Source organism: Macrosteles quadrilineatus, unplaced genomic scaffold, assembly GCF_028750875.1.
Source record: "Macrosteles quadrilineatus isolate MER2022 unplaced genomic scaffold, UCM_ALF_1.0 Scaffold_308__1_contigs__length_106847, whole genome shotgun sequence".
Taxonomy (NCBI): Eukaryota; Metazoa; Arthropoda; class Insecta; order Hemiptera; family Cicadellidae; genus Macrosteles; species Macrosteles quadrilineatus.
The window spans coordinates 76,432-88,882 of NW_026542901.1; the positions used below are offsets into that span (position 1 = coordinate 76,432).

A 12,451-nucleotide genomic window follows, 5' to 3' on the forward strand; every position below is an offset into this window, starting at 1 on the left:
GACGACGACGACGACGACGACGACGACGACGACGACGACGACGACGACGTCCACAGTTTGGTCGACAAATCACAGTTTGGACGACGACATACACAGCTTGGTGGTCGTCGTCGTCAACCACCAAGCTGACATAAAAACTTTTACTCATACCAGTACTCATAACGTTTTTAATATGTTACATTTTAACAAGTTACCTTTAAGCATCCATCCATTCATCCAGAACACAGCCGTCCCCTTCTCTGGCCACAGCGACAGACGCAACTCCGGAAATACTGTGGCACCTCCCTGCTCCACCTCACTCATCTGTCAATATCAGTTGTTGTCAAATATCAGCAATATCACTGACTTTGGATACTGACATGGACATCCCATTCATTTCACAGCATTCATGCATTCATGGACCAGCAATTGCCAAAGTTTTATCCTCAAAGAACATATAGTTGAAAAAGACATACGGTAAAAATCCTCTTTCCACCCTCGGTTTTTTTCTGTGGTAACTGATGTTACACAAAATATGCTATGATTTACACAAGTTGTGACTTTGGTTTGGTTTAAGAGTGTTTTTATCATTTAGGTACATAAGTGCACTATGACAGTGTCTGATTCTATATATTAATAAGCAAGCATGTTTCTTTAAAACCTTTTTTCTCAGCTCGTTTGCATCGCAGGGAAAATCTACGCATACTGTTAGAAATATATTTTCCTGTAGATGTGCAGAATCCCTTTAATAATTAAAATAAGCACAACAAATTAATTTGAAGTTTGGAAAAAAATTACATGGGCTTTATGGGTTGTCATGCTGGTGACGAAATAACAACGAACTATAAACAGAAAATCAAAACAAATGGAAGAAATTCCAATCAAATGTTTTATTTACAGTGTGGGGTAAAACAGAGAAGCCTATGGTAGAAGGAAAATACATAAGTTTGATTTTCCCGTCATATGCTGACGTCACCCAGATTGCAAACGCCATTTCAATGTTTAGAAAAAAAAGCAATAACAATCAAATCAAAACAAACCTATTCTTATATGACAGTTATAATCAGGTGATTTACCGTATACATTAAAAAGTTCTGTAAGAATCAGTTTTTTATTTAGTCTTAATAAAATAATTTCACTTGGGTTAGTATTAGGATCAAATCTAAATTATAGTGTTTTGGGGGACACCACCAGGGGCCTGCGAATTTGATACCCTTATTGCCCGAGAAAGGGTTTCCAGACACCCTGGAAAAATTCACTGTGCCCCCTTTTGCATCCTCAATGTTGTTACTATTAACTAATATTTATAGCGGAAACTTAGTAGGGTGACTATTTGTTTAGACTCTCATCAATAGAATTGGACATGTCCAATTAGGTGGGATTATATTAAATTGAGGATTTGTTCCAAATATATATGATTTTGAATAACGTGCTGATGCCTCCATTGACCAAACCGAATATTGGTTTTTTTCTACTGGTAAATAAGACATTCCTTAAAGGTTTTTTTAGAACAAACTAAAATTGCCCGTTGTTGCACAAGAAGAAAAATTGTGTTCCGTTCCCGTACCGGAAATGAGGAAGATAAGAAAAATCCCTTTCCAAATAAAACTACAATCTTGTTCATCTCCACTCATTAACATTACAGTATGGTACATACGTAAAACATAACTGTTGCGATTCTGTTTCCTGTTCCCAGACAAAAAAAAACAAAAAAACACCACCAGTCGAGACTCGGCACCCGTCATGTGCACACCAGTGTCTGTAGGCCTACAGTTTTTGTCCCTGTTTTTTAAATGTTTAAATGTTTTGTGTATTTTTTTTGTAAACTTTGACGCGACCAATTCAAGAATGGTTTAAGTTCTTCAAGTTTGTGACCTGATGATGATGTGAATACATTGAAACGTGCGTAGTCCAGTACAGGAACAGAGGAATAACGAGGCAGTTACAGGTATTTTAACCTTTTTACAATATTATTGTCAACGTGATTCGGAATAAACAACACAACATGAAGTAACTTAATGTTGTTACTATTAACAGTTGTTTTCAGGATGGACACAAGTTGGGTTCTGTGTTCAGAATATCTCAATGTTGCCCAATGGCGGGCCAAGGACTACCTCAGAAAAATGTTTCGGCAACTTTAGTTTTGGTTACATTGTCAAAATAATTTCTTTCACAAATAAAAGATGTTATTACCTTATCCTATAGTGAGCCACTTCCAGATCACCAGTTTTGTAGTTCTGCACCGTCGCTCTTCTGAGCTGAAAGAAAAAGGTAAACAAATAATTTCTGGAAAAGTACCTTTGTTTGCTAAGAAAAGCATTGTTAGATTTAACAAAGAAATATCAAGTCTTTAACTAGACTGGAGGTTCTATCAAAAGTAAAAAATTATACCAAAAATAAAAACAATTACCAAGTTATAATTGTTGTATGTAATATAAGAGTTTAGCTACTATACCTTGGAAGAGTATCGAGTCTAGAAGCTCGCACACTTATATGAAGATCACATAAATTTCAATTGGTTGTCAAATGTGTTGGAGTTGTGTCCTGGTACAGAATTTTGTCAGTGGTTTAACTTCAGTTTAATGTAAAAAATATATTTTTGCAAACATTTCAAATATATTTACCCTTGGTTGAGCCATCCTCTTGAAAGTATCCATTTCTGAATCGTACAGTGCTTCCCTGTAAAGCAGTATTCTAGGGTCCAGATACGCTTCTTCTTCTTTCAATGGGGCAATCCTAGGAAAAATCGAATTTTAATTTATCATCATTACTTTCTGAATACTACAGTGTGAACAACTTAACTGTGCCACCATTAGTATCTCAGAAACTATTAGATTTAGAGAAAACGTCAAATGGAGAAATTCAACAACCTATTTTCTTATGACGTTGTAATAAAAAAAAAAAATACTAATTATACTTTTTTTAATGTCTACCGTTTTACCATATGGCGGTTAACATTAAAATTTCTAATGGGACACCTGTTATTGTATGACTGTTTAAGACTGTAAATACAATGTAAAACGTTTTTATTCTTTAATTTTTTTCTCTAAAGCTAACTTACTCGTTTTGGAGCTACAGCTTGATACACATTGGAAAAACAAAGCTTGAGCTGTGTATAATCTGCATTCTGTAGCTCCTAAACGAGTAACTTTAGAGAGGAAAAATCTAAAAAAGTCTTTAAAAAATGCATCAACATTCCAAAAATATGATAAAATACAGGGATTTTCATAAGAAATTTCAAAGTTAGCTGCCACACTTTTGGAAAAGTGGAATTCATATTTCCAATTTAAATTTATATTATGACTAGGGGACATAATCAGAATTTTTCAATCATCTCTGAAGACGGTTGTAATGCCCACAAGACCGTGGGAGGTATTGATAATTATTGATTTTACCAAGAACGCGGGAGACGATGACGATGTCCCTACAACCGCGGGAGATAATCAGATGTCCACCTTTAGTTATAATATTGAATTTTTTTTACACCTTCATTTTTATATAGTATTTATTTAATTTGTTGAGAGGGGTTCAAACTCAAATTGGCTAGTTATATTTAATTGCTGTATCAATTTTGTCTTTTTGACAAACATCCCATGACTCGAAAATGCCTTTATGCAGGGGTATAAGGACAGAAGTTGGTGGTAAAACCAATCCATACAGAAATATTTGTAAAATTTAAAAAATGGTATCGGTATCGAGAAACCAATAAATTTTGGTATTGACTCTTCACTAGTACAATATACTACAAACATATACCTGAGATACGGGCGGTTGTGGTGCACATATCTACACTTGAGCTGAGCCGTAATGCTGCCTGGAGGCCTGGCTGCGTCTCGACACAACATCTCGTAAACATCTCTCTCAGGCAGCTCATCCAGCGGCCTGTCTTCTGTACTCTGCAAAAGTTAATTTGTTAATTGCTTAACAATTTAACCTCTTCATCTTATTCTAATGATTGCAAATGTTGAGGAGAACCTTTTCTTGCCTTTGTGTCGGCCCCAACAAACCTAAATCCTGTTGTTATCCTGGGCCTGGACCCACTATCCAAACCCCTGCCACTAAAATGCTAATTTTATTTTAACTTAAATCGATACCACTAATGTTCCATGTCTATAACCTTATTTCACCAACATTAATGTTCACTCGAGGTGCCAAGTTACCTTGCGATCTTGTATGTTCAGAGGAGTGGCGTCCTGGTCAATGGCTGCCAGGTAAAACTTCTTGTTTCCAAGCGCTCTTTGGTGACTCGGCTGTATGGTTAACAGCTCATCTGTTAGCTGCAGCGCATTCTTTACATTACCTAAATCATATATTGTTTTTTAATGCATAATAAACAAACGTATATTTCTATACCAGTCTCAGAAGTTAACTATAGGTAAGATTGCTTGGAATAAATATGAGCTAAAGCATGAGTATCACCTTTAACTGATGTTAAAAAACGCCCTATTCCCATTACCCTCATCTCCATTCATACATGGCTTAAAATACTGTACCTACTTTCGCCATTTTATGTATGGTATGGTCGCCATTTTAGATAAAAGTATAAAGTATTAAGTCAATGGTATTAGAATGGAAAAAGTATGTAGTTTAGCTGAGCCATCTATATAATGTCTCAATGTCAAATACCGATTTCTGTCAACAGGAAATGTTAAACCAATAAGTGAAATTAAAAGGAAAATATAACATTTCTTATGTCACATAACCTGATTGTCACCAACATAAACTAACGGAGAAAATGAAATGTTGACATTAAAATAATCTGTGAGTGTGTGACTATTTTCAATTTTAAAAACAAATTGACTAAATCTAATCAATCTGGGTGGGATGTCTACTTCAGTATACAGAAGCCAATCGCATCACAATGATAGCTCACCCTGCATGTAGGTGGAGTACGCCAGATACTCCAGTATTTCCCAGCGCTCCACTTTGGTCCTGTTTCGCTCCATCTCGTGTTTAGCCAGAGCCTCGCCCATCCACAACACAGTATGGTAGAAGTCCTGGTGGTTGTAGGATTGACGGCCTAGCTCAAAACAGTCTGCCGCTGAAACGACGGATCTAAGTCATTTAAAGTGTAGAGTAAGCAAGTGTGGTTTCTAATAGTATGAGTAAATATTTTAGGAAGGCGAAGATTAGTGTACAATGCGTTTTGAAAGAACAAGATGATTGCTTTGTTACTGACTAAGATCAGCTGGTATTTAGCCAGTATTATCGTATTATTCAAAAGACTGGCTGCATTGATATTGATTTGTTTGTACGGTCAAAAGAATATTTGACATGACTGTACCTGTCAGTTGTGTACTGTACTGTACTCCGTTGAGCTCTCCCCGCGCCAGACTGCTGGTACTCAAATGGTATGTGTCCTGTAGCCTCATAAGCGCCACTGCTGCTCCTGTCAGGTCCTCCTCCGTGGGGAACTTGAGGTTATCTCGTAACATCGTCATGTTCTGCATGGCCTCTGCAGAATTACAAATGTTACATTATTGACTATGTAAAAGTGTTGACTATGGATAGACATTTCCATGTCACTGCTGTAGCCAATTTTGGGGTAAAAATGAACTTAATTTAATTTAGTAACCAAAAGAGTGCACCGAAGTAAATTACCAATTTCTGTCTAATACAGATATATAACCAAGCCAAACTAAAAAGACAACTTAACCATACCACCATTTTGCCACATCACTAAGAAAAACTAAGAAAAAATAAGCTCATCCTGTAAGTGACTGATTTAACTACCTATGTTTTTTTTTGTATAGAAAATTGGCTACTGACCCTAGGTGGGATTTTTACTTCACTACCTATCTAAAAGTCAATGGAAAAAATATAAATAGTGTAATTTCTTCAAGGATAACAGTATTCAGAAAAATGTTTAAGTCATCAGACCAGAGTGCATATTTTAAGGCGAAGATGAGTAAAATGATAAACCCAGCTAATTCTATGTATTGAAGTGGTATGAATTACAAGACCAAAGAATATATTGGCTGCTGTTATTTTCAAAACCTGGACATAGCTAGAACTAGTTGATTTATGATTATTGTTAGATTTATACTAAATCTTCAAATACACAAATAGTAGTTATTACCTTGACTAAGGTCATTCTTGATTGTGGCCTCAACATCTTTCCAGTCAACCGTGAGCCGCTTGACCAGAAGGAAGGCGTTGAGAGGATTGGACAGGTAGAAGTTTGGATCTTTACTGGCCTCGTCGTGTTCACTGGTAAACTCTAGGTACTTCCTGCAAACAAATTGTTTCGGGTTAATATTTGTGCTGTGAAAAATAACGATAAAAAAATCAGCTGTTAAATTATTAACACACGTTCCATATGACTGGCGAAGGAGAATAGACTGTTTAGACATAGCAACATACGCGCTACCGACTCGCGGCGAGTGAATCCTGTGACTCTCAAGGTTGGCTACTAGCGACTACTTGCCACAAATAACATGTTCGACTTTCTGCAGGAGTGAATTTTTACTTGCCGGCAAGTGCTAGTCGCCGCTACTTTCTGTTGTCACATAGCGATTTTGGCTGCTACTCGAATCGCAGTGAGTAAAATGGCCATGTGTGAACTAGCATTTACTGTTCCATTGCTGAATCCAAACTAGTATTTTATTATAGATAAACAAGGGGACCAGTGTACATAACTTACATTTTAATAGGCTTCAAAACTTGTTTCCGAGGAGTAAATAATGCAATACCATTTTTTACTTTTCACAGATTATGTTTATTTAGGTTAGTTCTTAGGTAAATAAAACTATTAATGAACATTAAATTGAATTGGTTGATTTTAGATCCACGCCATAAATTATCTACCTCTTTAAGGTAGCGTTCCTCTCTCCGCTGGATTATAAGCTTTAAATTGACACCTTAATCGTAAAAAATGGTTAAGTAGGACAAGTGAAAAGGGATGTTACAAAGAAAATCCTCAGTTACTGAATTAAGTCTATAGATAGATACTTTGATACTTTACTTTGAAATGGTGACCCTACAAATTAAATGTCAGGACAAACCTATTTTTATTTCATACCCTTGTATCCTAATAGGAAAGAATCACAATGTTCTGCACAAGAAAAATGTTACAATAGGAGCTGCTTTTAAAGAAAAATCTACAATTCAAATAAAGTCAAATAAGACGAAAATCACACATTTCACAAAGACCCAACATGATGAATTAACATATCAAGAAACTCCAAATTGAATTCAAATCATCGAGGATCTGTTTGTATACACTATAAGAACTCTTTCCCTTTGTGCTTACAAATATTACAAGTTTAGGTCAAGGAGTCAAAGGGATCTGCAATTCAAACCATCTTACATAAGGGAGGGGAGGGGGGGAGTTGCAGAAGCTTCTATTCATCATCACTCTCTACCAATATTTGCTGAAGTCCTCCCACATAATGGAGATCTCATCCTGAATGCATTACAAGTACTTGGCATCCTTCCATCAATCTTCATTAGGGGGCAAAACTTGGGTAATTCAGTCGATGAATCAAGTGCATTGTGACATAAAATTTCTCTCACACGGTACTTTGAATACTTTTTTAATACTTTTCAATGAAATGGTGACTGTACAAAGTAGGTAATTCAAGCCAAGTATGAATCGATCTTGTATGTAGTCTTTGTTAGTGACTAAGGCCGACTTATTCAAATTGACAGAAAATAATACGATGAGTGATGCAAATTTAACATCATTTTCTTGCTTATAAAAAATTAATCGGACATTACTCCGATATAGTACATAGCTACGGAATCTTTGAAATTTCTGTATGAAATATCCGAAACATATTTTGTGTGTTCGCAAATAACTCAAAATAAAATATTAAAGACTCATAAACAATTAAATATGACGTGATAGATAACTATGTTGTGATTGGATTGAGAAGTAGATATTTATTAGTTCTTGATAACAAATGAAAAGGATATGTGGAACTTCGATAAAAACTCACTCCTGTAACAAGTATCATTTCAAATTCCCTTGACATTATACTACCCCTAGTCGCACTGCAAACTTTGATAAGGAGTTAATCTTGATAACGAAGTCTTGTCATTAAGGTTCAATATTGTATTTAGAAGGCACAACGTTTACAAGCGTGGTTGTTGCCCTAATATGGCAGTTTCTGAATAAATGGAATGTAATCGACTTTTGGAAGCTGAAGTAGAATCCCATCTAAATGAATCAGCTGTCTCAAATTTTTTTATTATACATGAAATTTTATACAACTAGTGTACATGTTGCTCGAATTCGAGCAATTACAAAGTATTACAGGAGTTATTTCAGATTGAATAACAGTCATATTTACAATGAATTTAAATAGTCAACTCAAATATTACCGTTGTGTAACTCAGACCCTGTTTATCTTCGTTATTGATAAACCTAAAGCATTCCGGACGGTTCTCTCCTTCTCAAAATGCCTCGCTGTACAGGCAACACAGGTTATTAATAGAGGGCCAATTGAGAACGAAAAGTCGTTTTGGGGTAGTGTAAGGGCGCATTTGTAACCAAATAGTTGAAGTTGTCCAGGTTCATGTTCAGACTGTTAAGCTGATGAGTTAAGCCTATTACGCGCCACTGTTCTGTAGTTGCGGTCGTTATCACGATTACGCCTCCTGTCTATGTTTCGTTGTCGTTGCGTCGGAGACATTTAAAAGAAATAAACAACAAATAATAAACAAATTATAGCTACACAAAACAACGATAAATGCACAAATTTAAGTTACAATCATGCTAACACAATCCATCATAGCGACACAAAACAACGATAAATACACAAATTTAAGATACAACCATACTTATATAACACGATCCGTCTTGGGGGTTATGTTTACACAAACTCAAATAGTAAATAAATGTACTCAATGTGTTTCATTGAATTGAAAAGTAAATAACAGCACAGCAATAAAATTATACAGCTGATCAAAATGTAAACAATTATGTTCTTCATAAGGATAACATGGGAACTTTTAAAGCCACTGGGGCAGAGCCCAAGGGACTTTTTCAAAAATGTAAGGTCAGTTTGCAAATCTACGCGACACGCTCTTTCCAATGAGACGTCAATGGATAAAATCGGTTAAGAAATGGCGGAGGAGTTCAACCGACAAACTTTCGTGTAGCGTATTAATTATATAGATTATTAGTAGTCCCAACAGTTTGGATGGGTTAAAGGTTGGCATGTTCGAAAGAAAACATCATTTGACATCAGCACACTGAAGGTTTACTTAATTTAAAACTGGTAACAAAAAACTGTGGCCATTTTATACTGGGTTGAGATATAGACCTCTGGTTTTTGCCGATTTTCTTTTTAACTAATGGCCTTCAAAATGATGGGTCGCTTGATGGAGCTGTATAAAATGCTAAATACTAAATATCAACCTAATGAAGTGAATGAGGAAAAGAAAAAAATAAGAATCAACCTTTGAATATTTCAAGCAAAATTTCATAAATTGAGGTGATTGAATTGTTTATTGGTTTTAGAGGAACATCAAAATTTGTTGTGAACTTTTGGAAACAATATGATTTGGACAGATCCTTTTTGAAAATTACTATCCATGAAACATTGTATATTTTTGTGTCATTGGCAACCTTATTTTTTTTAAGCAGACATGTTTATTTTTATAAATAAATTCTTTTCTCTCTGACCCCGAAATACCCCATTTTGGGGCCCCGGGCAAAATTGTCATAGCGACCAAAAAGTCGTTTTTAGTTTCTTGTTATGGTAATACTGAGTTTATTTTTCCTGGTACTTTACATAAAAACGTTAATCGGGAGATATTCATGTATATTTTTTCATATGGGGTCTCTCAGGTGGATGAAAAATAAAATCGGCCGCCATTCTGTAATGGGTTGAGATAGAGACCTCTAGTTTTTGACGATATTCTTTTAAACTAATGGCCATTAAAATGAGGTGTCATAATAGGGCTTTACATTCAAAATGTTTGAGTTGTCCCCAAAATAACCCATTTTGGGTTTTCGGACGAAATTGGGATACCAACAAAAAAATTGCACTTTTATGCCGTATAGAGGTGTGCAGAGTTTGGTTTTCCCGGTGTAACCCATTAAAAAGTTGATAGTGTCCATACTTTTTCCAACCCTAATAGTCTTACTTCTTGACTAATTGCAGTTTGTGCTCCTGCGCTGAGATGTAGTCCTTGAGGGTGTGCAGCAGCGCAGATTCCGACTCCAGCAACTCCTCCAAGTCTACCAGAGCTGTGTAGAGCTCAGCAGAACACACAGTAATAGACACTGCAAGGAGCAGCAGTCGTCCAGCCATGCTCATGTCTGCAACATCAAGAATTAATTGTTTGTGTCGCATAGTATGTAGAAACAAAGCCTCAGATTTGAGTAACCTTTCCAGGTCCACTGTAAGGTTAGAATTATGTAACTAACCCCTCCAACTGTGATGGGGAACAAAGTTAATGGACAGAAAATTAATTTTTTCCTGAGAAAATCAAGAACCACAACAGAGCATACGTAAAAAAATACTTGCAATCATAATTTTAAGAAATGCAGTTGATATAGTACACACGTTTAATTTAGGGCAATGCTATATTCATGGCATTATTTACTTAGAATCCAACAGCTGGTACAGTTTCCAATTAATTGATTGTTCTCAAGCTACACAATAGAACACTATTAATCTTTAAAAATAAGTTTTGCAATCATGTCTAAGAAAATAGAACAAAAAAATAATGTTAAAAGCAGAGTGATGAGTAAAAACCTAGAGAAGAATACACCAACCTCAAGCTTACCAAAGAATAAAAAGTCAAAGCTTGAAAGTTCAACTGATTCAAAATTACCCGTTTTCTGCCATGCAAGAAAGACTCATAACTGCTGTGTTGATCAACCAGGTCCTGGATTAAAGAAGCATCTCTCAACACTTGGAAGAAAATCTGTCTCTCTTGTCGATCTAACACCAAACACTCAGAAAATTAAAGTCAAATCAAGAAGGAAAAATGAGATTGACACAAATCTGGAAGTGGAATCACAACTGCAAATTTCATTCTTAACCAATAAGGAGTCGGAGTTGGCAAAAACTGCTTGCAAGATGTTCATTCTGAATGCTTGGAGGCATCGTATTAAGCAAACATCTTCTCTTCAAACCCAACTAACGACGCTGAGAAATGAAGTGGACAATCTGAAAATCCAAAAGACTGTTTTATATGAATTGTTTGCTAAAGGACATGATAGACTTCAAATATCTAGAAGAGAAGTGAATAATCTGAAATCTTGCCTTCAGAACGGACAGAAAGAAAATGTTCAGTTGCAAAATGAAAATAACAATCTGAAAACTGAGAAAATAATATGGCAAAACAAAGAGGAGGAAATGATATGCAAAATGAAAACTATGAAGGATGAGTTGATTTTGACATCAGAGCAAAACAAGTATCTTAGGAGAGATTGTGACGATTTGGCGAAAACTCTTTCAGAATGCAAGCAAGATAACATAGAACTCCAAGACCGTCTAAGTAATGTTTCAGTTTGTCTCGAAGAAAAGGAGAAAAGTTTGAAAGAGATTCAAATTGAAAATTCAAATTTAATCTCCAAAACATCACAGTTAGAAAAGACAAATGATAAACTTATGGAAGAAATCAAAAATAAAGAAAAGAAGATTGATAATCTGAAAAAGACAAAAGCGAATTTGAATGTATTGCTGAAAGTTTTTCAGATCATATGCACCGTTCAGAACGAAAGCATTTCAAACTTAAAGCGGAATTTATCTGAACAGGGGAAACATCTGAAGAAACAGACTAAATCCTTTGAAAACTTGAGGAATATGGTTGAAAAGTCTGCAGCTGAAAAGGAAGAGCACATTAAAAACTGTACACAAGAGAGAAACAGAGTGACCTTTGAAGCAATTAAAAATTCATCAGTATATTTATCATTTAACAACCCTAATCCTGAGAGACAAATTAATCCGTTCTTTTTGTGATATGTTAAGTTATTGTAATTAATTGTTATAAATTACTCTCATTTATTAAGCCTATATTCCTGGCATTTCTAAAGATTATATAAGTCTTTTAGGAACTTGTATAGCTTTAGTGAGTGTAATCATTAAAAATGTAATTTAAACTATTAACCTAAACGTTTTTTTTTTTTTAATAGCAACATTATTAAGTTAACACAGTTAGTTTTTTATTGGTTAAAAAAAAAATATTTTTTGATAAAACCAAACTAATGTTGGAACATAACTGAGTCAACTTGTCTGTAGTTGAGACAATTTACCTCAAGATTCAACTAAACACAGTTAAATAATTTTATCCTACTGTAAATGAAGATAAGTTTTATATAGTTTCGGCACACCCATGTGACTGGATCTGCTAAATAAGATGTCAAATACAATACATAAATACCCCCGCCGCAGCAAACCTGCAGACTAAGCGAATTTCCATTTGACTGATTGGATTTACACTGAAATGTCTACTTAAAAATATAACATTAATTCCCTATTTAAATAGAATTAGTTTAACATATACTTAGGTT

General features: G+C 35.1%; 2 protein-coding genes across 2 annotated transcripts; one reads left to right on the forward strand and one right to left on the reverse strand.

Moving 5' to 3' along the window:
* Positions 1 to 230: 230 nt before the first annotated feature.
* LOC128982424 (prolyl 4-hydroxylase subunit alpha-2-like) lies at positions 231 to 10,244 on the reverse strand. Its single transcript, XM_054401382.1, has 9 exons — positions 10,075 to 10,244; positions 6,059 to 6,210; positions 5,264 to 5,434; positions 4,853 to 5,020; positions 4,140 to 4,279; positions 3,736 to 3,875; positions 2,604 to 2,715; positions 2,173 to 2,237; positions 231 to 303 (listed from the first exon to the last, which is right to left on the reverse strand). The coding sequence occupies exons 1-9, from the start codon at positions 10,239 to 10,241 to the stop codon at positions 300 to 302; spliced, it is 1,119 nt and encodes a 372-aa protein (XP_054257357.1). The 5' UTR covers positions 10,242 to 10,244; the 3' UTR covers positions 231 to 299.
* A 387-nt stretch (positions 10,245 to 10,631) lies between these two features.
* Positions 10,632 to 11,900, forward strand: LOC128982423 (testis-specific gene 10 protein-like). Its single transcript, XM_054401380.1, has one exon. The coding sequence runs from the start codon at positions 10,632 to 10,634 to the stop codon at positions 11,898 to 11,900; it is 1,269 nt and encodes a 422-aa protein (XP_054257355.1).
* Positions 11,901 to 12,451: the final 551 nt, after the last annotated feature.